At 53.8% G+C, this 24,314-nt stretch overlaps 8 protein-coding genes across 8 annotated transcripts; 4 read left to right on the top strand and 4 right to left on the bottom strand.

The window, feature by feature from the left end:
* Positions 1 to 1,423: 1,423 nt before the first annotated feature.
* On the bottom strand, positions 1,424 to 5,292 carry BDY24DRAFT_362969 (major facilitator superfamily domain-containing protein). Its single transcript, XM_076637895.1, has 19 exons — positions 5,256 to 5,292; positions 4,883 to 5,053; positions 4,703 to 4,758; positions 4,560 to 4,574; positions 4,339 to 4,440; positions 4,189 to 4,214; positions 4,024 to 4,096; positions 3,888 to 3,947; positions 3,722 to 3,811; positions 3,575 to 3,658; positions 3,287 to 3,458; positions 2,953 to 3,206; positions 2,574 to 2,823; positions 2,412 to 2,490; positions 2,242 to 2,322; positions 2,107 to 2,126; positions 1,921 to 2,033; positions 1,730 to 1,788; positions 1,424 to 1,654 (listed from the first exon to the last, which is right to left on the bottom strand). Exons 2-19 carry the CDS (start codon positions 5,051 to 5,053, stop codon positions 1,494 to 1,496), a joined length of 1,866 nt encoding a protein of 621 aa, XP_076495990.1. The 5' UTR covers positions 5,256 to 5,292; the 3' UTR covers positions 1,424 to 1,493.
* A 1,958-nt stretch (positions 5,293 to 7,250) lies between these two features.
* BDY24DRAFT_415780 (polynucleotide kinase 3 phosphatase-domain-containing protein) lies at positions 7,251 to 9,351 on the top strand (the record flags this gene model as incomplete). Its single annotated transcript, XM_076643498.1, has 10 exons — positions 7,251 to 7,359; positions 7,454 to 7,490; positions 7,561 to 7,776; positions 7,875 to 7,992; positions 8,060 to 8,177; positions 8,249 to 8,376; positions 8,476 to 8,548; positions 8,639 to 8,863; positions 8,951 to 9,023; positions 9,108 to 9,351. The coding sequence occupies 10 exons, from the start codon at positions 7,251 to 7,253 to the stop codon at positions 9,349 to 9,351; spliced, it is 1,341 nt and encodes a 446-aa protein (XP_076495989.1).
* A 203-nt stretch (positions 9,352 to 9,554) lies between these two features.
* BDY24DRAFT_79028 (uncharacterized protein) lies at positions 9,555 to 10,409 on the bottom strand. Its single transcript, XM_076645144.1, has one exon. It carries the CDS (start codon positions 10,182 to 10,184, stop codon positions 9,600 to 9,602), a length of 585 nt encoding a protein of 194 aa, XP_076495988.1. The 5' UTR covers positions 10,185 to 10,409; the 3' UTR covers positions 9,555 to 9,599.
* BDY24DRAFT_79027 (uncharacterized protein) lies at positions 10,410 to 12,099 on the bottom strand. The gene is made up of 4 exons (XM_076645143.1): positions 11,519 to 12,099; positions 11,005 to 11,267; positions 10,684 to 10,838; positions 10,410 to 10,559 (listed from the first exon to the last, which is right to left on the bottom strand). Exons 1-3 carry the CDS (start codon positions 12,062 to 12,064, stop codon positions 10,760 to 10,762), a joined length of 888 nt encoding a protein of 295 aa, XP_076495987.1. The 5' UTR covers positions 12,065 to 12,099; the 3' UTR covers positions 10,410 to 10,559; positions 10,684 to 10,759.
* Positions 12,100 to 12,177: 78 nt separating this feature from the next.
* Positions 12,178 to 14,237, top strand: BDY24DRAFT_441954 (uncharacterized protein; the record flags this gene model as incomplete). Its single annotated transcript, XM_076644643.1, has 3 exons — positions 12,178 to 12,472; positions 12,575 to 12,670; positions 12,834 to 14,237. Exons 1-3 carry the CDS (start codon positions 12,377 to 12,379, stop codon positions 14,235 to 14,237), a joined length of 1,596 nt encoding a protein of 531 aa, XP_076495986.1. The 5' UTR covers positions 12,178 to 12,376.
* A 320-nt stretch (positions 14,238 to 14,557) lies between these two features.
* On the bottom strand, positions 14,558 to 18,069 carry BDY24DRAFT_391192 (aspartate aminotransferase). The gene is made up of 13 exons (XM_076640773.1): positions 17,962 to 18,069; positions 17,835 to 17,871; positions 17,024 to 17,141; positions 16,598 to 16,737; positions 16,364 to 16,476; positions 16,088 to 16,245; positions 15,989 to 15,994; positions 15,779 to 15,868; positions 15,579 to 15,662; positions 15,479 to 15,490; positions 15,079 to 15,376; positions 14,843 to 14,917; positions 14,558 to 14,745 (listed from the first exon to the last, which is right to left on the bottom strand). Exons 1-13 carry the CDS (start codon positions 17,969 to 17,971, stop codon positions 14,648 to 14,650), a joined length of 1,239 nt encoding a protein of 412 aa, XP_076495985.1. The 5' UTR covers positions 17,972 to 18,069; the 3' UTR covers positions 14,558 to 14,647.
* Positions 18,070 to 18,939: 870 nt separating this feature from the next.
* On the top strand, positions 18,940 to 19,350 carry TMC1 (Tmc1p; the record flags this gene model as incomplete). Its single annotated transcript, XM_076637438.1, has 3 exons — positions 18,940 to 18,998; positions 19,107 to 19,160; positions 19,272 to 19,350. Coding segments are annotated over 3 exons (192 nt in total), but the record flags the coding sequence as incomplete, so codon positions are not given.
* A 1,043-nt stretch (positions 19,351 to 20,393) lies between these two features.
* On the top strand, positions 20,394 to 24,269 carry BDY24DRAFT_391176 (MFS transporter). The gene is made up of 18 exons (XM_076640772.1): positions 20,394 to 20,917; positions 21,032 to 21,074; positions 21,297 to 21,467; positions 21,582 to 21,713; positions 21,816 to 21,887; positions 21,985 to 22,034; positions 22,161 to 22,176; positions 22,290 to 22,345; positions 22,429 to 22,555; positions 22,633 to 22,706; positions 22,789 to 22,904; positions 22,985 to 23,062; positions 23,150 to 23,207; positions 23,298 to 23,398; positions 23,493 to 23,573; positions 23,665 to 23,727; positions 23,795 to 23,855; positions 23,942 to 24,269. Exons 1-18 carry the CDS (start codon positions 20,532 to 20,534, stop codon positions 24,168 to 24,170), a joined length of 1,914 nt encoding a protein of 637 aa, XP_076495983.1. The 5' UTR covers positions 20,394 to 20,531; the 3' UTR covers positions 24,171 to 24,269.
* The last annotated feature ends 45 nt before the right edge of the window (positions 24,270 to 24,314 follow it).

The following is a 24,314-nucleotide window of genomic DNA, read 5'->3' as shown; positions in this document are numbered from 1 at the left end:
TCTTGAGCTCGACCTTTCCTTCTCTCCTTTTCAGCCTTCTCTCTGTTTACCCAGCAACGACAACTCCCCTTTGGAAGCCGACTCTTCAAATCGACTCTTCTACACTCCCACTCGACTCTGCCTCTCCTTCCTGACTCCAAATCGAATTCGAACGAGAAATCCTTCTTCTGCGATCTTCAAACGCTGGCGAAGACCTCCCTCTTCTCCCTCCTCTCCCCCGACTTCCTCCAACTCTCCTCTCCCCTCCTCTGTTAAGACGTCAAGATCCAAGTATTCGAGCATCTCGAGGGATTCTTCGTCTTCTATCCTGACAGCTCCCGTTTTTGCCGTTCGAGATCTTGTTGTAGGAGCGAAGGGAAGATCGAATCGAGCTGCTGTCGCGCTCACCTTTCTTCCCCTCCCTCCCCTCCTTCAAGGATCGATCTACCTCTCCTTTGCTCAGATCCGATCCGTAACTTTCATCGGCCCCTCGAAGATCTCAGCCACTGCTATCAGGCTACGAACTATCGTGTCGCGTCCTCAAATCACTCTCGACTCGCTTCCATCTTCCCTTCCTCCTCCCCAGCCTCGATCTCCCTTGGACGAACCGCTTCTATCTCTTCAATCCCCTTCACTGCTCTATCCATGGAATCAACCCTCCCGCCATCCAGAAGGACGGTTATGCGACTCCCAACTTCAAAGCAGAAGTTGACGGACGCGTCTTCAAATCCTCTCCTTCCTTGACTCACCTCGCTGGACGACTTCTCCTCTTTGTTCCTATCCCGCCTTCGTTATTTAAGGTCATCATCGATCTGTCGGATGCGAGAATTGCCAGTTGGATCAGGGATCACTTGATGGGAAGCCGCGACGAGAGCTGGCTGGGACGTGAGGGAGGAGGCGTTAATTTGCTGTTCTGTAATCAAGGAGGTGAGGCGGCGATGGAGGACCAGACTCAGAGAGAGAAAGGTCTGCAATCGCTTTGATTTTCTTGTGTTCGGTTGAGCGGAGGACAGATGAAGAGAAAGGAGAGGTCGACTCGATTCATCGTCGTTGTCGCGTGAGAAACCAGTGAGTACGGTTCGCTCACGCTTTTTCGCTCTGATGTTGTTCTAGGTACCGAGAATTTTCTCCCGTCGTCCTATTCCGTGCAGTTAAAATGCTCTTGTGCTCGTCAGCGCGTTGGCTTCTCGATGCGTCGCGTTCACGACGTCCGACGACGTCTCGAACCCTCCCACTCTCCGACCTTCGAGATTCTACTTTGTTATGACCCTCTCTCGAACCATCCTAAGGCACCTATCCTTGGACTGCCATCATTGATGAGAGCTTTTCGAGAAAGGGAGCGACTTCCTTCGACGCTTGACTGAGCAGTGAGGATTATGTCGTTCGTCATGAATCGCGAAGCATCAACAGAAGGGAGAAATAGGTATGAACTGAAAGAAAGGGAGTCTAACGAAGGAGAGCCAAGAAAAGAACCGAGAGCTATCAAGCCCAAACCGAACCGCGTCGTCTCTCATCTAAACCCTGGCAGCCCTTGCCTGCTCAGCCTCCTTGTCTCCAGTTCCCTCCTGGACCTTGTTACCGAGAAGGTCTCGTCCGTCGTAAACGTTCTGGACGTCTCCGAGCTCGTAGTCCTCCATCCAGAACCAGGCGATGATGGGAGGGAAGATGGCGACAACTGGAAAACGATGCGATGAGAAGGAAGTCAGGATCGAGGAAGGCGCGCACCCACCGTGGAAGAGAAAGAGCTCACCAGTAGCGACGATACAGAGGGTCTTCATGACTGAAGAAACAGCAGCGATAGTGCCGACTCTGCCAACGACGAACAAAAGAAGCGAGAAGTCAGTCCATGCGTGCTGCAGCGTCGTGCGTTCTCCTCCTCGACTCGATTCCTCCGAATGGAGCGAGAGAATCTATGAAGCATACCGCGAGAGTTGAACTCACCGGATAGGGTCATCAATGGCAAGAACAGCGACACTGGTGGGTGTAGAGTAGAGCAAATCAATTGCGCTCGAGTTGAGCGTGGGAAGGTGGACGGCGAGGGCGGATCGGTAAGTCTAAGAAAGGCAGGCAGGAAACGATATCAGTCCTTCTTCGCCCCGAAGTATCGAGCACCGAAGCTAGGCTCACGTTGGTCCAGATAGCAGCGGCTGACAAAGATGAAAGACAGAAGGGCAGTCAGCGTTGAGCGGACGGAACGAGGAGAGGTCGAAAAGCGAGGGAAAAGCAGACGCGTCTCGTCCTCTTGATTTTCCTCCGACTCACAGATGGTAGAACCGAACGAGTATCCGATCTCAGCGAAGAGAAGAACGAGAGCGGTAACAGTTCCAACGTCGGCGTGGGTGACTAAAAAGAAAGGAAGGGAAAATGAAGGTCAGTTTAGAGCTTCAACGAAAAGTCAATCTCGTTCGAGCGTCCGTCTCCGAATGACTTACCTCCGGCTTGAGAAGCGATTCCGGTAGTGACAGCGGCGATGGCACCCCCAGCTCCCTGCATGAGCTGACACATCACGAGCTGTGAAAAGGAAAGACGGAGGAGAAGATGAAAACGAGTCAGTGTTTGAAAGGTCGAGTTTCCGACGCGTCAACTCGACTCACCTCGAAAGCTCCTCCGTCACTTCCTCGAGATCGAATCATCACTCCAACACCGAGCAGCCTGAGGAGAAGACCGAAAACAAGCATGTTCTTGTACCTCCTCGTCTTGTACATAACGTATCCGGTCGGGATCGAGAAGACGCAGAGGGCGATGGTCATCGTGTTTTGGAAGTAGGATTGCTCCCGGACGGTCCAGACTCCGGTCTTCGAAATCGCAAAGAACGAATACTGGTAGACGTAGACCACGTAGAAGCTGAACAAGGGAGGGAGAGAGGGAGAGGAGGGAGGTCAGCTCGTGCTTGTAAGACTACTTCGAGACTCGCGACTGCATCGAGACTCGGAGTTGGTTTGCGGATCGACAAGAAAACAAAAAAAGACTTACGAGACGAAATCGATGAAACTGATGGCAAGGGAAGCGGTGATGGAGGGGTTCTTGAGGAATCGGAGAGGCATGAGGGGGACCGACGCGTACTTGATCTCCCACCAGACGAAGCAGGGGAACAGAGCGAAACCGAGGATAATCATGACGATGTTTCCAGGCTCCTTCCATCCGTCGAGAGATCCGGTTCGGTTCGTGAGTCCGAGGGGAAGGAGGAGGAGAGAGAGGGAGGCGGCGACGAGGATCAGACCGATGGCCTGGGAGAGGAAAGAAGAGTCAGTTCAGCAATGTATGTACATTATGAGCACCTATACAGAGATCCAAGAGAATGACTCACGTCCATCTCAGCAAAGAACACCTTGATAGACTGAAGGGGCTTTGTTTTGATGGCTTCCTCGAGCTTGGTGGGCTTGAGAAGCTCTAGCTTCTTCGCTTGACGTTGAGCCCAGAGGAGGGTGAAGACGATGGGGAGGACACAGACGGGAACGAGGATGGCGAACATGAAGTATCTGAAAGAAAAGGGAGAGCAGAAAGAGGTCAGCAGAGATTTAGGAGGAGGGCGAAGCGACGCGTCCGACGAAGACGTCGAAACGAAGTCGAGAGAAGCCGACGAAACGAAACGCACCCGATTCTCCATCGTCCAGGGATGAAAGCCGTAACAATCTCTCCAGAGACGAAGGAGTTCAGAACGTAAGGCATCGAGACGAATCTAAAAACGCGGCAAAAGTCAGATCGGCAGCCCTTTCCTCCCCCCCATGTGAATCGAACTCACGCAACAACAAGTCCTCTCCATCGGAGGGTGGTCATATCAGCGATGACGATACTGGTGAGAAGCTGAAGACCAGTGTAGCCGAGCGAGTACCTGGCCGAAGAGAGTCAAAGGTGAGAAAAGGGAGGCGAGAAATCGGCCCCGAAGAGCTAAAGCTGTAAAGACTCACATGATCTTTCCACCAGCAATCATTCCGATTGTCTGAGCTCCACCTAGAAGGCAGTATCCACTGAAGGAAGAGGAAGGGAAGAAGGGTCAGCTCGTCTCGACGATGCGCCGGGATGGAAGTCGCGATAGCAACTCACATGATGTAGCAGATGGTAACGACAATGTAGGTCTCGGCTCGACCAATTGTATCGGCCAGCTTAGCCATGAAGGCTATATAGGAAGATTGAGATGGCATCGAGGAAGGGAAACGAAGCGTGAGCTAGAGGTTCGACGCGTGCAGCTTCAACGCTAGAAGCACTCACGCTTTCCGACGGCGATGATGATGGCTCTGGGAGGTACGAGAAAAAAGATTTAGGGCGAATGATGATAATCAGGAAGAAGGGAGAGGAGCAAACGGGATCAGCGTCGTCTGCTCGACAAAAGGGAGTCAGTCTTTCTGTATCCAAATTTACCCTGCAGTAGTGACGGTTCCAGAGAGAGCGTGAGCTCCAACAGCGGAGGTGGCGTAGAAGAGGTACTGCCACGTCGTCACACCGTCAAGTGAGTAGACGTAGCTGTTGAGATGGATGAGGAGCAGAAACCGGTGAGGAGCTCGAAGACGCGTCGACTCGAAGGCAAGCGATGCCCCTTCGTTCGGACGTGCTTTATTCTGATTGTAGATGTCGATACTTACACAGCGAGTCCCAATCTGGATCCGAAAGAAAGAAAGCGTAAAGTCAGCCCAGCATCTTTCGCCTCGTCCTTGCCCAGGTCTCCTGCGTCGATCGAAGAATGACCGCTCGAAGACGACCTTCGAGAAGAATAAGAGCGACGTACCCGAGGAACAAGAATGCCCTCGAAGTTTTTCCCCAGACCTGTTGAGCGGCTTCAACCTTGAGGGAGGGAGGAAAGGCGGAAAGGGGAAAGAAAGGGAGGAGGAAGACCGGGGGTCAGCTTGGGGTCGAAACGCTCGCGTACAACCCCTTCCTCCCCTTCCTCCATTCGCAAGGAACTCACCTTAGCAGTTCCAGCGTTGATGACGGAAGCTCCACTCGAGGCGTCGTCGTAATTGAGCTCGTTTCCATCCGAAGAGTTGACTCCTTTCTCCTCGTCGAAGGGAGTAGCGTTCTGCTTGGACTCGATATCGTAGTCCGGAGGAACGTTGTTGCCGTAAGTGACACCAGACATCTAGAAGAGAAGAAAAGGGAGAGAGAAGATGAGGAGAGGTCAGTCGACGAAAAAAATCGAAGGAAGGAAGAGAGAGCGGAGGAGCGAGAGCGACGAGGGAAGGGCCCTTGAGGTTCGCTCTCCTCGCTCCCTCGCTCTTCAGGGTACGGGTGGGGCGAAGAGAAGAAGAGGAAGAAGAGGGGGGATAGAGTGGATTGCTCACCTTGAGGAACTGCTGAGGGGAGAAGGAGGGTAGTGGTCGAGGTTGAGGTTAGGCTGAGGTCGAAAAAACAATCAGATCACCCCCACGAAACAGACCCCGCAATCGGCCGATAGGAAAGGGCTTGGGGTGAGGAAAGGTGAGGAAGGAAGGCCGTCTGATGCGAGGTCGTTATGGGCAACACGGGCGTCCAAAGAAACGGAGAGGAACGAGGGAAACGAACCGAGATTCCCAGAGCAGAGTTTTCCTTAAGCGGAGCTGGGAAATCTTGACAGTGATCTGTAGAGTAGGGAATGGAGAAGAGCAAGATGAAGTCAGCGTCGCGAAGGAAAAGGAGGGCAAGAGAGATCGCGAAAAAGAAACGCGCCAAGGGGGGGTCGAGGAACTCCAAAAAATCCTCCATCTTCAGGCGCCTCCTCTGCTCTCATTCGCTCTTGATCAGCCCAAATCAGACAGCGAGGTCGCTCAGTCCAGGCCACGGAAGATTTGAAGCCGCCAAGTTGGAGAAAGTCGGGGAGAGGCAGAACTGCGAGGACGGGAAAGGAGAAAGTTTGAGCCGTCGGGTCAGGACTTCGTTTTCCGTCCAGGCCTGTCAAAGTATGTCAGCAGCAGCAGCAGTGCGAACGTGAGCTCATCTGAAGAGAGAGCCAGAGTTCTGAAAGAGTTGAGGTGTCGAGACGGAGGAGAGGAAGGACGGAGCCTAATAGGAGTACATACTGTCGAGCTCTTCCACCCACGACGCGCATGCAAGCTCTTCAAAGACGAATCGAGATGCAAGATGCGTCTCAACTTCCTTCATTAGAGCCGGAAGCAGCTAAATTCAGGATGGTACAGCCAAAAAGTCGCGTCAGAAAAGGTTGAGGCCGGCAGGGAAGAATTGAACGATCATGAACTCACCTTTGAAACCTCTTTCGCCGCGTTCTTGCTCATTCAGACTCGTCTCTAGATCGAAAAACGTAAACGTCATGCTGATCTACTACTGACTGTTCGTACCACGCACATCCCTTCCCAACACTCCCTCGTCGCCGTCTCTCCGCACGCGTCGTTCCTTCTCCCTCGAATGACTGCCCGTCCCTTCCTCCTCTGTGTCGAGACTCGATGGAGCTAAGATCCTTCCGAAGATTCCAAATGCTCGATTGTCGAAACAGCGTCTGAGATGAGGGGGCGGTGGGTTGAGAGTGGGTGAAGAGATCGAAAGGAGGGGAGAATGGATGCGAGGAGACGCGTCGATGGAGGAGAGAGGATGTCGGTAAGTGTGAGATGGAAGTGGTTGGGAGTGGAAGCTAAGGAAGAGAGAAATATAGTTGGAATGGAGGGTGCTGGTAGAGGGGAAAGAGAAGGAGTTGGGTGGCTGAACGAGGAGGAGGACAGTCGAGAAGAAAGAAGGGCGAGTGAGCGTGCGAGTTTTCCAACCGGACGGTCAAGATTTTGATGCGAAGTGGAGACGACGAGGATGGAAGACGGTTTGATGAGAAGAGAATGGCCCAGTCGATATGGGGAAGAAGATAGGTGAAGGTAAGGAGCGGCATTGGGAGAGGGAGAGGAAGGGGTCGAGGTGAGGAGCTTCGGTTAAGTCTGTGGCCGCGGGAAGAAGTAAATATGCAAGACCGGTAATAGAAAGGAAAACGAGAAGGTATATCCAGCTTACCTGATCGTAAAAGAGTCGACCGAGCTGCACGAATCCTCGGATGCTGATGTCTCGATAGAGGAAGGGAGATGCGAGCTCGAGGAAGGCGAGGGAGATGAGGGATGCGTTGGCGAGCGAAGGAGCGTCGCAGAAACTGAGGATTTCTCGCTTGATTTCCATGGGAAGGGAAGGAAGGAGCTTGAGGCCTTGAGATCGAGTTCGGGGAGGCATACTGTTGAATTGGGAAGGGGGGGGGGGATGCTGATGGTTTGAAGGGAAGAAGTGAGCTCGACCTTTCCTTCCTTTCTCGACGGTCACCCCCTTTCTTCGTCTATGCACCCTTCCCTTCTTCAATTTTCTTCGCTGAACTCATGGATCCCATCTTGAAATCCTCTACAACCTCTACTTCGACGGGATCTGCTTCAAAACGAGCTGGAACCGAGTCGTCGCAAGGTGCGATGAAGAAGAAGAAGCTCAAAGGTGAGCTCGACTCTTCCTTCTCTCCTCCCCTCTTCTTCCTTCCATCCTTCCCAAGAAGCTGAGATACAACCCTTCGTCTGAATTTCGCAAGCAGTCAACTCACTCGATGCTTCTCCCTGGCAGCCATCTCCGTTCGTATATCCTTGGTAGCATCCCGCGAGCTCGACCTGACTCAAGCTGACCGGCTTCCTCCCCCTTCAGTCCGTCGCTCCTCCACTTCGTCTCCCCTTCTTCCTCTCCTCCTACCATCACCACCTCTTCCTCATCCACGATATCTCTGGATTCCAAGAAGATCGCCTTCTTGGATCTCGACGGAACTCTCATCCACACCACCTACGGAGCGAGCGACTATTTGGACGAGTGGAGATGGTTCAACGACAACGTTCTCGTCGAGCTTAGACGACTTCTGGCAGAAGAGTGATTACACAAAGACGGAGAAATGATCCAAGAGGGTCTTGCTGCAAGATAGAGAAAGCTGATCTGCGGTGTCCTTGCTCGTTTCTCCCTCGAAACAGCTTCCTCCTCGTCCTCGTCTCCAATCAAGCCGGTCTCCGCCTCGACGCCCATCAGCAGACAAGAATGTCGCAGAGAAGATCTGCCTGGAAGATAAAGATCGAGAGCATCGCAGAGGAGGTACCTCCTCCATTTTCATCTTTCTCCGGACGTCAGGTCTGACTCTCTTTCCTCTTCTCGTTTTCAGATCCCCGACATCCCCTTCCAACTCTTCGCTGCCATCGAGTACGATCACTACAGGAAGCCTATGCTCGGGACGTTCGACTACTACTCTCAGCTTCTACAAGCGGAAGATTTCCATGTCGGTGCGTCCTTTATCTATCACTTGCCGCGTCTTGAAATCGAAAGCTGACCTCGACGCCTTCTACCCTCTCAGACCTACCGAACTCATTCTTCGTCGGCGATATGGCTGGAAGACCTAATCGGATCGGATTCGGGAAACCTCAGGGAGATGAAGATAGGAAGTGGGCTGCGAACCTGGGCCTGAAGTTCCACACCCCCGAAGTGAGTCCCGTCGCGTCTGTCCTCTGCATTTCTCTTCTTCCGCTGCCCTTTCGTTCTCAGCTGATCTTTCAACGCTATCATCTTGCTTCAAATATCTAGGCTTTCTTTGGGAGTGGCGAGAACGAACGTCTTCCTCCGCTGTCAGGCTTCCGACCTCGAGATCTCAAACCAGGTTCACCAATCTTCTTTCTTCCTCCCTCTCATTTCGCCTCTACTTACAGACTGACTCTCCTCCTCGACTCTCCAACCCCAACCGTTCCAGGACCTCTCTTCACTCCCACCTCAACTCCACTCATCCCTTCTCCTCTTCCATCGTGCGAGGTCGTACTCTTCGTCGGCGAGATCGGAATCGGAAAGTCACACTTCCATCGATCCTTCTTCGAGGACGAGGGCTACGTCCAAGTTAGTCAGAACGACGGGCTTTCCCTCGAGCAGTGTGTGAGTTCGGTGAAGAACCTGGTCGCCGAAGGGAAGAGAATCGTCGTTGGTGAGTTCGTCGCGTCGCGTCCTTCTTCCTTCTCGGTTCCGACAAGCTGACCGCGAAGCTGCCTTTTCTTTTTCGACTTTGTTACAGATAACACCAATCGAAGCCGAGAGATCAGAGCTGTTTACGTCGCTATCGCAAAGAAGCACTCTGTTCCAATCCGGTTCGTCTCGATGCTCTCTCTCTCCGATCCGTTGCCTTTCTTCCCCTCGCTGACCTTCATCAAACTCCCTTCCGTCACTCTCAGATGCTTCTACTTCAACCTACCGTCCTCTCTCGCGAAGCACAACAACATCTACCGACTATACCCCTCCGCTCAAGGCGATCACGTTTCTCGAGAAGAGATCGCTTCGTTCAAGACGGCGGGCTTGCAGGTTCCCGTCGGGATTGAGGAGGGATGGTCGGAGGAGGTAAAGAGCATCGGATGGGTTGGGTGGATTGGAGAGGAGGATAGTGAGGAGAAGAGGAGGTGGGAGGGTTGGATGAGCTGAGGGAAGGAGGGAGAGAGGTCGAGACGCGTTCGAACCGACATGACCTTTTGATGAATGATGACTTTTGAAATCATGGAGCTCAAGTTCGAGAACGCAAGGTATAGAGAGCGCTTGATTTCAGGGGAATCTTGACCTTAGACGAGCTCTCAGCGACGCTCGACGCTCGACTTTCGAACGACGCGGAGGGTAAATGACACAAAACGCGTCCGGATAAATCAACCAAGCTAAGTAGCTAGTATCTACTCCCCCTAATCAAACACCATCCTTTCCCTGCCAATAATCACCCTCATGTCCTCCCTTCCCTCCTTCCTCCTCGACGCAACAATCCTTCCCAAACCCTCCACAATCCCATGATCCCATCCGAAACTCAACTCCTCCAGCAACGGGCACGCTCCCGACCATTCCACTCCCTCCGACGGCATAACGAGGGTGGTGACGGACGCTTCGGAGAAAGATTGGAGGAAAGGGGATCGAAGGTGAAGGTGGGTAAGGACGGGGAAGAGAGGGAGGTGTTGAATGAAGAGCGGTTCCTTGACTGGGACGCCTAAGAGGAGGAGGTGGGTGAGATGATCGGTGTTGGGAGGGAGGAGAGAGGGGAAGAGGTAGGGGATGTAGGATCCGTGGAAGAAGTCTTGGAGCTCGAGCCGTTCGAGGCGAGGAAGGACGGGGAGGATGGGATTTGCTTCGGGACGGGGAAAGGATTCCGCGTGAGTTCCTCGGAGGGAGATGGAGGTGAGGTTGGGTAGAGTGATGGTTTTGTGAGAGACTTTGGGAGAGGTGTAAGGAGGGTTGTGGTAGGGACCTCTTTCTTTATTTATCTTGACTCTAATCATCGCACCGACTGAGAACTGATCTTGGTTCGTGCTCCAGACGAGTCTGGATGTCCTCTCGCGAGCGCTCAGCCCAATTTCTATGGAGAAAGCAGCGACGAGATGTTGCAGGCGACGCGTTGTCTACCTCCTCGAAGCTCTCGATCTTCCTCCACTCGGCTATATCTGGCCCAGAAGCTGTGTTTCCCTCGCTCGGGCCGACACCCAGAAGCGAGCTTGGACGCGAAAAGACGCACGACGCGTCAAATCGAGTCGATCCTTCCCTCGACTTCTGGCCCTCACTTACTTCTCAGCCCGACGCTCTTTCGTCGACATACAGCGGCACAGATGAACTATCCAGTGCATTCAGAGATTCGGGGTATCTACGAGTCGTAAGGTCTGAACGAAGGGAAGAAAAAGGAACGAAGAAGTCAGCGTCTTTCGTTCTCTCGCCTTGCGCCCTTCGCCGACAGAGTAGAGCAGGCTTCTAAAGAGTACCATGAGTGGAACAGTGCACACTCACATATGTGTTTGGTACTAGAGGATAATCGAGAGAGGTTTCCGAAAAGGGAGAGGGAGAACCAGCTCCGAGGGAGAGCTCAGTCGGAATCCTGCCGGTCGTCTTCCGAGTTGTCGTCGTACTCGGCTCGACTGTCTCGTTCTGGTATGACACCTCGTCTGAAAGGGAGAAAAGAAAAGAAGGGAATCGTCAGCGTCGCGTCGTTCGAATCCTCGTCGAGAGACGCGTCTCTCCCCGTCTCTCTCTACCCACTCCTGAGCTCTCTCTCCTCCACCCGTCCGCACAAATCCTGAGTCCTCAAGAACGAAAAGGTTGGACACTCACCTAATCAACAACCCTTCCAACCCGCCCGACCCACTCGCCTGCTCCTTCAGCATCAAATCCACCCTCACCCAGTTCTCGAGCAGGTCTCCTCCTGGTCCGTAGATGAGCATGGTTGGAAGAACATCCTTGTCTGGTTCGCCGTTTTGGAGGAGAGAGAAGGAGAGGGTTGTGGCTCGGACGAGAAGGAAGGAGTGATGTGGTGGTGGGTTGTGGGAGGCGAGGGATTGCAGTTGAGGGAGGAGGGAGGGAAGGGTTGGGAGGGACTGAGAGGAGGGAGAGAGAGGAAGAAGGTCAGGAGTTGGAATCCGGTGGGAGTAAGGGTGAAGAGGTATGTGTTCAGAATGAGCTAGAGACAATCCGAGCAGCGAATCGTCGAAGAGGAAAGCTCGAGGGTCGAAGGAAGGAGGGAGGGAAGTTGAGCTCGAGCCTCCTTCCCTCTTCCTTCTGCCTTCCTCCCCTCCTTTAAACTGCTTTAAAAAAACGGCGAGCTCAGAGCAAGAGAGTTCACACTCACAGGTTCAAATACTAGCACCACAGTCCATCCATCATCCTCCACTCCATGCAGATACCCCTCCAGCGAAACCTCTCTCAGGAAGCCCTTCCTCTTCCCTCCTCCCTCGAGCTCTTGCAACCTCTTCTCCCTCCACCTCCTCTTCACCTCGTCCTCCTCCTCGCTCGTGATCCCGTTCTTCCTATCCTCGTCCTCCTTCCTCATCCTCTCGTCTTCCTCCCAAGTTCCAGCCAGCAGAGCTCTCCTCTCCATCTCCTGGTTCCCTTGCCTCGTCTTCAAGATCTGACCCGTTCTCGCTCTCTCCGCCGCTTCCCTCTGATCTCGGATGACTCCCTTGGGACCCGTTCGACTGGAAGGATCTCCGTTGGCAGCTTGAGCATGCTGAGGAGGAGTGAAAGTGTCGTCGTCGAGATCTGAGCCGAGCTCGTCGTCCGTGTTGGTGGGCGAGGGAGTTTGGCGATCCTCGTCTCGATATTCGGATAGGGAAGAGGATTGGTCTCGAAAGATGGCTCCAGAGAGAACAGCTGCTTCTAGAGTGTCGCCGGACATGGTCGGGAAGAAGAGGGGTTGGGAAGGTAGTGCTGGTCGTTGGGAGACAACCTCAACAACGAAGCTGATCTTTTCGAGCTCGCTCCTTCTCGTCTCTACCCAACCACGAGGATCGAGATTTCGTCTTTACCTCGTCTCGGACCTCCCACCTATAGCTCCATCCTCTCGTCTTCCTCAGAAATCAGGTCGAAGCTCAGTTGAAGCGTCCGCACCAACTCCCTCCGCGTTGCCTCGCTTCGCTCCTCTCCGTCGCCGACCTCTCGACCTCCCTCAACCCGTACCAACTCCTTTCTGGACCTCGGCCCAACGAGTATGATCCCTCCCACACCCTGGGTTGCTCCCTATCGTCGAGGAATCGAGCATCTTCGAGCCTGCGAGTACGGAGAAGCGTTGAAATCCCTCGACAAAGTGAGCTTCGACCCTCCTTCCTTCCCGTCATCCACCCCTCCCGACCTCCCTCTTTCTTCCTCGTATCTGACCACGTGTCCTTCTTGTGTCTATTCATCTCAGGCTAAAGAACACGGACGACCTGGATCCTCCGTTCTCGCTTCTGAGCTCGCCTTCGTCGAAGGGGAAGACTATGACGCGTCACACGATCTAGAACTGGTTCGTACAGGGTCTCTTACTCCTTATGCTGATTGGAAAACTCTCTGAGGAAAGAGAGGGCTTTATGAGGATGTTGATCTCGCTGGAATCGAGGAGGAAGGACTGTAAGGAGAAACGCGTTCTGACGCGAACTCCTTTCCCTCTTTCCATCTTTCTCTCGCAGGACTCTCCTCGGCTCTTCAGGATCCTCACAAAACTTTCCGAGGGACACCGAACTCTCCTCCTATGTCCACTCTCCAACTCTTCCCCAAAAGTCCTCACCCTCTCCTCCCAACTCGTCGAACTCGAAACCAACTTCGAAACCCTCCTCTCCTCCCGAAACCTCATCGACTATCTCCCTCCAGAGGTCCTCTCCCTCATCGGTTTCCAGGCAGCCAACCCTTACGGAGTGCACGGAGTGTTGAAGTTCGCTCTCCCTCTCCTCTGGATCAGTCGTCGATGGAGGAGCATCTTCTTGAGGGATCCGTTGATCTGGAGGAAGATGCAATACGTCCCCCCACGTCGTCAAGCGTACCACCTCAAGAGGCTGAAGTTCTTCTTGGACCGAGACAAGATCCGGGAGCTCCATCTCCACGTGGACAGGGAGGACGACGCTGCTCAGTTTTCGAAGCTTCTTCGAGGGAGAGTCGCCAGCATCGAGGTCCTCTCGTTCCAAAACGCCTCGCCTAGAGGCACGGTCTGGAGCGATCTGCTCGACATCTTCGGATCTTCCCCAAACCTTCGCTCGCTTGAGATCGTCAGCCATCACTCCTCGCTCCCAACCTCCACTCGCCTTCTTCCCTCCATCAAACACCTCTACCTCAAAGGCTTCAACTCCAACACCTCCCTCTTCCCTCTCCTTCGAAACCTCCCCTTTCTCGAGTCCTGCAACCTCCAAGGGGACGTCCCCTTCCTCCTCGATCCTTCCGTCGACAACTCCATGACTCTCTCGCTCCCAAACCTCCGCTACCTTCAAATCAACGCGACTCGCGTCCTCCAAAGAACTGGAGAGGCAACTTGTCAAGGCTACCCGATCGGCAGCAACGTCCAATTCCTCCTCCCCAACCTCCAAACCCTCCTCTTCCCAGGTCACAACCTCCACGCTTCCTCCTACAAACCCTACCTCTTCCCTTCGCTCCATCCCAAAAACACGCTCAACCTCACCCAACTCGACCTCTCCCACTCGGTCATCCTCGAACCTTCCTTCCTCCTCCATCTCCCTCACCTCCCCAACCTCCTCATCCTCAGCCTCGCCGGAACTCGCAAGATCACCAACGCGACAGTCGAAGCCCTCACCCTCGGAAGCGATGGCTCGGGCGCCTGCTTGCGTCCGAGGGAGGTGGTGTTGACGGAGACGCGTGCGAGCTATTCAGCGATTCGGAGGATGGTCGAGTCGAGGGATGGGGTTGGAGGGGTACCTGTTGAAGCATTGGATCCACCGCTGGGGCTGTATAGGACGAGGGATAGTCCTCGTGGAGGACCTCACGTTTTGTCGGAGGAGGAGACATCGATGGAGTGGGTGGAGACGAGGTTTGCTGGTCGGACTAAAGTGTTTTCTCAGCCTACGATGTTTGGTTATCACCGATGATTAGCTAGTATATACTTTAGATGCGCCTCAGTCGATAATTGTACGAGAGAGAGATCTGAGACGGGACCAGAAGGGAAAGAGAAACGGAGGAAGCGAAACGCGGCGCGTCTCGAGTCGAAACCTGGCTCTTCCCTCGAGGAAACCCGCTCGTCGACCCCCTACAGCTTGATCCGATACAGTTCTTCACGACTGGGCTTTCAGCACCGACGAACTGAAGAAACTCGTCGAGCCGTTCGTTCTTCGTCGACGCGTCCCCTCCCACTCCACTCCTCGACGTCTCTCGTGCCCTTTCCGTTCCCCACCCGCATCAGCAGCACCGATCAAAAAAGAAAGAAACATCATCCTCATCCCAAAACAAAACGATAAAACAACATGAACACCTCGATCTAGACTATCCCCTCTCAACCCAATCACTGCTTCGCCGAAGCCCTCACCACCGCATCAACAGCCTTGGTGAACCTCTCGATGTTCCCGGTGTTGAGTCCGGCCATCGAGATTCGTCCGTTGTCTACCGAAAACCCAACGAAAACGAAACGAAGAACGCATCAGTTTGGGCGGGAACGGAAGGAGAGGAAAGGGAGGAGAGGGAGGGAAGGGGAACGCACTAGTAAGGTAGATGTGGTGCTCTTCGACGAGGATCTTGACTTGAGGAGTTGTGAGACCCGTGTAGGAGAACATACCTGCGTACGGATCGAAAGCGAAAAGGACAAAAAGGGGTCAGTTTCGAGTTTCGAAAGTTCGACGCGTCTCCCTTCCTTTCCCTCCCACACCTCCCCTCCCCTCCCAGCCCAGCTTCCCCGTCACCTCCAACCCCAACCCCTCCCCCTTTCTCAAAACTCACCAATCTGCTTGGTAACATGCTCCCAAGTCCCCGGCGTCCCCAACTCCTCCAACCTCCTCCTCATCTCACTCCTCATCTCCTTGATCCTCCCCGCCATGACCTGAATCTCCTCCTTCCACTGCTGGAACATCTTCTCGTCGTTGAGGATGAGGGAGACGACTCGGGCTCCCCAGGCGGGGGGGTTGGAGATTTCGGATCGTTGGAGGAGGGCGAGTTGGGAGACGAGGATGGGCGTTTCGGTCGTGGTGGGGGAGACGAGGTGGAGGGCTCCGACTCGTTCGGAGTAGAGACCTGCGTTCTGAGGAAGGTGTGGTGAGATGGGAAGGGAAGGGAAGGGAAGGGGTCAGCGAGAGAGGGGGAGGGAGAGGGAAGAGGGAGAAGGGAGAGAGGGACGACGAACTTTGGAGAACGACTGCAAAACGAAGACCGTTTCGAAGAGAGGAGCGTCAGTTTTCCTCTTCGGTGGCGCGAACGAACGAACGAGAGACTCGAAAACTCACCTGGCAAACCAACAGCGGGACGTTCCTCGCCTCCATCTCCCTCACGGCAGCAGCGTCCTTGTCGAGATCTCCAGAGGCGAATCCCTGCCCAAACCCAGACCCAAAGGAAAACCCAAGATCAGCTTTCGTCTTCGTCTTCGTTTTCGTACTGGTCTCGTCTCGTCGAAGCGAGAGAAACGAGGAAGGAGGGAGGGTCGAACCTGGTAGGCGCAATCAAGGAAAGCGAAGTGCTTCTTCCTCAGCAGGATCTCAATGATCTCGGACCATTGAGCCGGAGTGGGGTCGACTCCCTAATCGAACCAAAAACCGAAGAGAAAAACAAAAGCAGAGAGAAGAGTCAGTTCGAGTTTCGAGTTCGTTTTCGTTCGACGCGTCGTTTCTCCTTCTCCAACTCCCTTCGAGGTACTCACGGTAGGCTGATAAACGCCAAAAATAAGAAAAACAATCGCCCAAGTCAGTTCTACGTCGACGTCGAAGAGAAGAGGAAAGGAAAGGAAAGCAGAACTCACGTTGTGCGCACACCCGTGAATCAAAAACACGCTCCCGTCCTCCGCCGCGTTCAACGAAGCCTTGTACCCCTCGAAATCGAGTCCGACGGTGGCTGGGTCGTAGTAAGGATAGGTGACGGGTTCGATGCCTACGTTCTTGAAGATGGCGTGGTGGTTCACTGTACGAGGAGCGAGTTGCACGAGGGAAGGGAGGGACAAAGAGGAGGGAAGAAGGACAGTCAGCGACGGGCAAGGAGAAGGAAGAGAAGGGATAGAGGAGGAGGGAGTCGGACTAACTCCAAGTAGGGTTGGAAATGTAGATCTGAGCCTTGCCGGAAGGGAAAGGGTAGAACCTCTTGAGGAAGGCGGCTCCGAGATGGTTGGCTCCCGTTCCAGAGATGGTTTGGGTGCTGCGAAACCGACAACACGAACTATGTCAGCAGTGTTTCCATCTCTTGCACTCTGCTCGAAAAAGCTCGCTCTCGTCCTCTCTTCCGACGAGCGTGCAAAAAGCGAAACGCAAAAACTCACGACGCGACCCTGCCCTCCTTCAAAGCCTTGGATCCCTCTCCCAAGATGAGCTTGGCTCCAGCGTTGTAGAAGGATGGGAGACCGGCGATAGGGAGGTACTCGTGATCGAGGGTTTCGTCGTTGGCGATGATGTCGGAGGCCTGCGAGGGACGGAACGAGGGAGGGAGGGAAGGAGAGAGGGGGGTGGGGTGGGTTGGGTTGGGGAGGAAGAGAGAGCAAAGAGGTCAGTTTTTCGAGTTCGAGTTCAAGCGACGGAAGCAACTTTGTTCTGAAGAGTTGAAGAATTTCGGAACAGAGTCCTCTGGATCTCTACAACCTCCCTTCCAACCGCTCATCTCCTCTCGTTCAGCCCTCCCCTCCTCTCTCGCCCCGCCCCTCGCCCAACGCTCCACCTCAGCCCAACCTCAGTCCTCACGCAAAGCTCACCTTCTTAACAACCGGCAGAACCCAAGGTTTTCCCTCGTTGGTCCTGTAGGCTCCTGCTCCGAGGTTGATCTTGTCCGAGGTCGAGTCGGCCTTGAAAGCGGCGGTGAGGGCGAAGATGCTGCAAAACGACCAAATGCATTCAAGTCAGTTTGTGTCTTGAAGGGATAGGAGTGGGAACGGGGTATATATGGGGTGTAGGAGAAGAGGTAACGGGGGAGAAGAGAAGGAGGCGAATGAAAGGGAGGAAGGAAGGAAGCAGGTGGGCTGAAATGAGCTCGGAGAAAGAAGGAAGGGAAGGAAGATGTTGAGCTCTTTCCTGAGCTCTCTCTGAGCGAGACCGAACGCTCAAAGACGATGTAGGTCAACTCTGAGAGCCTCCATAAGACTCCTCGGGAAGTCTAGTAGAGCTCTCGAACCTCATCGTCGTCGGCCAAAAGGTGGACAGGTCGATCAATTGCTTCGAGGTCAGGTTGACTCGACGAGCTGAAGACGACTCCTCCCTGGTTGCCTCAAGTCCTCTGAGGAACTAGGGACATTGCTCGAGAGATCCCAGAGCGTCTACAGAGACGGAGGAATGGAAGGTTTTCCTCCTCGAATAAGGAGGAAGAAAGCCGAACAAAACGAGTTCGTTCAGCCCGACCCATCTCTTCCTTCCTTCCCCTCTCCCTCTTCCTCGTCGTTCGCCTCCCTTCGACCGCTTGCCCGCTTGAGCGAACCTTCCCTCTGAGGCGTCTCTACATCGTCTAGCAAAGGCCTCAAGACGGCTTGACGAGCATGGGAAAGGGCGGGCAGAAAGAAGGAAAGAACTCACGCATCGGCCGGAGCGAGCTCAACAGAGGAGAAAGGATCTTTGAAAGGAGAGTGAAAGAAGAGAGACCAGGCTTGAGTTCAAAGTATTCCCTCTGCAAAGAGCGAAAAAAGAGGGGGGGGGAGCTCACCGGAGGACATGGTTGAGATTGGGAAGAAGGGTGGGGTGTGGTGGGAGAAGGAGGGAAGAACAGGAAGGTCGAGTCAAGTGCTTTCTGGTCGGGCGTTTTCTGACTGCCCGACAAGAACGACGACGAGCGGAATCAAAAATAAGGAGAAATCATTATCGAGACGAGATATAGAAAGTCTTTTGACCTGAGACGAAAAGGCCGAGCTTGAAAAAGAAAAAAAAAAATGTCCCCTCGAAACACAACAAGGAAGTTCGTCATTCGTCGAAGCTCAACTCTCTCCGACGACAGCTCCCTCTTCTTCTCTCTCTTCTTCTTCTTCCTGCAAGGCGAAGGTTTGCTCCAAGATCTAGATCGGGAAGAACCACGCGGGGGTTAAACTGATCGGAAAGGAAAGTAATGAAATCTTCTTTTCTTTTTGCTCTGGGCCTTCCCAGTCGCCACCTTGTCGTCACGAAACCGAATCGAGTTGGGGGAGGAGAGAGGGCTTATCGTTTCCTCGTTCAGCTCCCAACCACAACTCCCTCTCTAAACACCCTTCTCAACTTTTCACCTCCTCTTCACTACCACCACCACCACCACCCTACTCTCTTCCTCTTCACTACCATGTAAGCTTTTCTCTCCTTGATTCTTTGCGTCCTCGTTGAACGAGCTCGAAACGAAACCAGTGCTTGACTCCCTCCCTCTGTCCTCCTCGTCCTCCCTTCGTTCCTGTTCCTACGACCAGGCCCGCCAAACGTCGCTGCCAATTCAAGACTCTCGTTCTCCTCCCTGCATCCACAGCTCCTACTTCCCCTTCGGTCCCACCGTCGACGGTAGCAGGAGGAGGAGGAGAGACGAGCTCGAGCGACGCTCCGTCAGCGGCCACCGTGGAGGCTGCTTCCGCTTCGTCTGTTCAGTGAGTCCCTCCTTCTTCTCTTTCAAGTTCCAAGCTTGAGCTGATCAGGTTTGCTCGTTCGTTCGTTCGTTCGTGCGTTGTACAGATGCCCGTCAGCAGCTGTCCGGATCGTAGGGACTTGTCCTCATTGCGAGCTTCACTTGTGAGTTTGAAGCAGGGCCTCTCACACGACCGATCCCAGCTCGATTCAGTTCGTTCTGACTCGCCCCCTTGTTTCTTTCTCCTTTCTGTTCGATTCTGTCCTCACCAGCTGTTCAACCCATCGTCTACCCGAAGAGCACAAGTGTTCTCATCTGCAGCAATGGTTCGTTCGATTTCCTTTGTTCATGCTTCCTTCCACGACCTTCCCCTCTCTCTCTCGCCCCCCTTCAATCCTCGATTCCCTCACTGACCCTCCTTCTCCTCGCACACACAGCCGTGACGCAGCCTTCGAAGCCAACAGGGCAAGACTCGTCTCGGAACGGACCGTCGCTAGGAAGGTCGCTCAGACTTAATGTCCAAGGGAGGAAGGACTCGCTCGAGCTCAACTCTCTCTCTCTTCTACGCCCAGGACTCCGACGAATCGACCAACCCACCAACGACGACTCCTCTCACCTCCCACCTAAACTCGCTTCGTCCTCGGTTCTTTCAGGATTCTAATAGAAAACTACTTTCGTTTCCCCCATTAGTTAGTTTGGCTGCTCTTCTCCCTTCTCTTTACACCGACACCCCTTGCTCCTCTCCACCCTCCTCAACCCAACCCACTCTTCTCCCTCTCGCAAACACTAGCTCTTCCAACCCTCGCTTATATATATATATATGTTCTCGCTCCCACCCCTCCCCCTTTTGCTCCCTTTCCCCTTGGGGTTGATCTGATCGTGATGAGAGAGAGAGAGAGAGAGTTCGAAGCTAGAGGGAGACGAGGGCGAAGCGCGGAAGGGGCTGAAAGAAAGGGCCGAAAAGGAAACAAACAAGCGGTTTCACGTCCAGGGAGGGTAGTAGGAAAATGAAGACGAAGGGAGAGAGGAGAGGAAAGGAGATAAAGGAGACAAAGGAGAAGTAGTGGATGGATGAGGGCAGAGGAGGATGGGAACGAGGGGTTGGGTGGGAGAGAGGAGGAAGACGCGTCGCATGCATCGCTCCCTTCTCCCTTTCTTCGTTTTCGTTCTTCTTTCAAGTGATTCAGATGTTAGGGAAGTTTTTTTCGAGATTGAAGGAGGGAGCAGAGATCTCAGTAAGCAAACCCCTCACGAAGGTTACTACCCTCGGTGTTGCAGCAGCAGTAGAGCTCGAATTCTCCGAGAGCCTCCTATGTACCATCCATTTCCGCCCTCACGTTCTCACACTTAACGGCGTCTCTCTCTCCCGTCTGACTCACCATGTAATCTTGCTATATATCATCTCAGCGTCACGAACCGAACGAGAAAGAAACGCGAACGGGAGCCGTCTCCCTCGGCCATCGGCTCTCCCTCGAATAAAAGAAAATAAATAAACACGAGTCTGTCAGCCCCACCCCTCCCCTCCTTGCCCTTCCCCTCCCCTCCCCTCCCCTCCCTCTCCCCACCGAACCGTAATCTCCCTCTCCCGGTTATGACCAGCGCACTCTTACCCGTCCGTCCCTCCTCCCCTCGGCTCGGCCTGTAAAGACTTTCCGATCCTTTTGACTGATCCAAAATTGAACGAGCAAAGCACCTTGATGTTGTCCTCCAACGTTCACCATCCCATCCATCCCAAATCGACACCAACCCACCCTTTCCCTCCCTCCTTGCTTGCTCTTGAATCAAACCAAACCATGGTCCCCACCACTCACACTCAAACCAGCAGTAGTACTTCTTCAAGCTCTTCTAGCCCAGCTACTAGAGCTCCTTCTCCTTCGCCTACGCTCGCTCATCACGTCGACGACGAGTCGAAAACTCCTAAAGTTTCGACGACGACAGCTTCGACGTTGGAAGCTTCTCCTCTGCCTGTTTCGGTGGAGAAGGAGACTTTCCTGGGTGGAACGGGGTCGGTGGAGGACCCTCTGGTGGTTGGGTGGGCGGAGGGGGAGAGGGAGGATCCGTATAACTGGTCTTACACTAAGAAGTGAGTGAATGGAGGGAACGAGGAGAGGAGGGAGAGGAGGAGGAGGAGAAGCTCAACAGGTACTGACTCTCGTTCTTGCTTGCTCTTCTCTTCTCTTCTTTTTTTTGGGAATAGGTGGTGCATCACAGGTCTCGTAGCTCTCAACACACTCTGTATCGTGAGTACGATCTCTTCAGTCAGCTTTCATCAGGGATTCGAGAAGGAGTAGGAAGGATAAAATAAAAAAAAAGCCGTCGGCGGCGCCTACTCTGCGTCGTTCCCCAAGCCGTTTTTCCTCTCTCTCTCTTTCTCCTTCCTGCCCTTGATAGGACCGATCTTCACTCGCTGGTTATGTAGCTCATCATAGAAACTGACTCCTCCCTTCTTTGACTCTCACCAGGCCTTCGCCTCCTCAGCCTACTCGGGAGGAGTCAACCAAATCGCCGCCGCCCTGGGAGTCACCTCCGAAGAGATCATGATCCTCGGGATCTCCCTCTACGTTCTCGGATTCGGTGCTGGACCTCTGGTCTGGGCTCCTCTCAGTGAGATGTACGGAAGGCGAATCATCTTTGTGAGTACCCCTACTCTGTTCGTTCTCGAACGTCGTTTTTTTTTTTTGCCTTCCCGACTCGGTCTTCGGCCTAACCTTCTCTCCTCTCCTCCCCCTCACTCTCCCCTCCCGAAGATCGTCTCCTACCTCCCTTTCACCCTGTTCCAGATCGGAGGAGCTTGCGCCAACAACATCGAAACCATCCTCATCACTCGAGCGTTCGCTGGGTTCTTTGGGTCCGCGCCTTTGACCAACTCGGGAGGACAGGTGAGTCTTCCTCGTCGCGACGTTGGCGTCTCGTTCGTTCGTTCCTTTCGCAGCAGTCGAGCTGATCAGTCGGGGCCACTGCTTTCTTGCTTCGCTGTCTAGATTGCCGATATGTGGAGTGCTCAGGAACGTGGATTGGCTTCTGCTTTGTTCGCTTTGGCTCCTTTCCTCGGGGTGAGTTTTCGACTTCGAGTCGGGTCGATTGAATCGGCCCTCTTTTGGGTTCTCTCTCTCTCCTTTTCTGACCCATCTTCTGCCTCGGATGTTCAAGCCTGTTTTGGGTCCTATTGTTGGAGGATTCACCGCTGCTTCGGGATGGAGGTGAGTCTTCTCGTTCTCGTTTCTTCGTCGTCGTCGTCGTCGTCGAGGTCGACCGCTCGCTCGTCTTCTCGGAGGGAAACAACCGCTGATCGTGGTTCTTTTTGTTTGATGTTCTCCGCTCCTCAGGAACGTCTTCTGGGTCGTGAGTAGTCTTTTTCGCCTGATATCCGACCTTCAACAACGATCGCTCCGTCGACTTCGAGAAGAGTTGACGCATCCCTTTCCTCCCCTCCGACTCTCTCTCTTCCTTTCCAGATGTTCGCCTTCGCTGCTGTCACCTACATCATCACTCTCTTCTCCGTTCCTGAGACGTGAGTTCACCCTTTTTCGCTATCTCCCAACGATGCCGCTTCCAGAATGAACTGACTCGTCTTCGTTTTCTTTTTTCGACCAGCTACGCTCCCAAGCTTCTTCAGCACAAGTGCGACCGACTCCACAAGGCTTCGGGAGGAACCGTCTACTACATCTCCAAGTTCGAGAAGGCCAACACTCTCACTAAGAAGCAAATGTTCAAGCTCAACGTTCGTCTTCCTTTCTCTCTTTCCGTCCCTCGTCGAAGTCGGACGAGCGAGGCTGACCATCTCTTCTCGCGTCACAGATGACTCGACCCTTCGTTCTTCTCTTCAAGGAGCCTATCGTCCTCCTTCTTTCCATCTACACCGCCATCGTTTAGTGAGTTCTTTCGCCCAACTTCCGCCTTTTTTTCGAAGGAAGTCTCCGAGCTGATTTCGACGCGTCTCTTCTCGTGCTGCAGCGGTACTCTCTACCTCTTCTTCTGTGCCTTCCCCATCGTCTTCCAACGTACTCGAGGCTGGTCGTCTGGTATTGGAGGGCTCGCCTTCCTCGGAGTCGGAGGAGGTATGCTGCTCGGTGAGTTTGGCTCTTCGTCCCGCTCTTTCCTGTTCCCTTCCTCGAGGCTGACTGACCGTTCCTCTTACTGGAATCTTCAGGTACTGCTATGGCCCCCTTGAACAACAAGTACTACATGGCTCAGATGGCCAAGTCTCCTACCGGACGAGCTCCTCCTGGTGCGTCGCCTTTCTTTCTTTCCCTCTTCTCAGCCTTGACTCGACTCACAGAGCTCTGACCTGAGCTGCTTCTTTTGAAATCTACAGAGGCGCGACTTCCCTTTGCCTGCATCGGTTCCATCATGTTGCCCGTCGGGATCTTCTGGTACGTCGTCTCACCAATTCCTCCTTCCTCTGTTTACAGACGACGAATCGGAAACTGATCTTTTTTTCTCTTTCTTCTTCCTGCGATCAGGTTCGCATGGACCTCGGACCCTTCTATCCATTGGATCGCTCCCATCCTCGCTGGAGTTCCCTTCGGTTGTGGAATGCTCCTCGTCTTCACTTCCGTCATTGGTGAGTCCTCAAAACCGATTTTGACGCGTCGCGTCGCGTCTCCAAAAGAAAAAAGCCCTCAACTGACCTGACCCGACTCCTTTGTTCTTTCCAGGTTACCTCATTGATACCTACCTCATGTACGCTGCCTCTGCGCTTGCCGCCAATGCCGTTATGCGATCTATCCTCGGAGCCAGTCAGTTTCCCTTTCAACGCTTTTCTCTTTTCTCCAACGTTTCGTCGAGAGCCGCGACTGACCTCTTTTGAATCTTGTCTTGCTCGAACAGTCTTCCCTCTGTTCTCGACCTACATGTACAAGAACCTTGGAAACGAATGGGCTTCCACGCTTGGTGAGTCTCGATTTTGCTGTCTTATCGAACGCGTCAAAACGAACCTGACCGCGCCTCTCCTTTTCAGTCGGATTCCTCTCCCTCGTTTGCGTGCCCATGCCTTTCGTCTTCTTCTTCTACGGAGAGAAGTTCGTCCATCTCTGTCTCTACTACCTCCTCTCTCCCTCCCTCTCTCCCAATCCTGACCTCGTCCTCTTTCTTTTTCCACAACAAGGATCCGTGGAATGTCCTCCTTCTCCCCCACCGGAAAGCCCGCTCCTCCTCCCTCCCCCACCGCCGGACCCAACGAGAAGGCTCCCGTCGGACACGACCTCGAAGCCGTCATGTCCCGTCATACCGTCAACGAGCTCGAGCGACAGTTCTCGAACGACGCGGGGATGGAGGAGCAGCGGTTCCAGGACCTGGCGCTCGAGAGGAAGAAGAGCAGTCACCAGATGGTGTAGATTCTGGCTCGTGGGTTCTGCGTTCGGTTCATAGATGGATTGTTATCCCTTAGACTACTTACTTCACTTAATGTTTTTATCACTTATTTCGTTCAGGAATCCTGCTTCGTTCGTCGGCAAAAAGAGAAAGATAGAGGACAGGAC

Source organism: Mrakia frigida, assembly GCF_051309035.1.
Source record: "Mrakia frigida strain ATCC 22029 unplaced genomic scaffold BDY24scaffold_18, whole genome shotgun sequence".
Taxonomy (NCBI): domain Eukaryota; kingdom Fungi; phylum Basidiomycota; class Tremellomycetes; order Cystofilobasidiales; family Mrakiaceae; genus Mrakia; species Mrakia frigida.
This window is presented reverse-complemented; position numbering and strand designations above follow the sequence as displayed.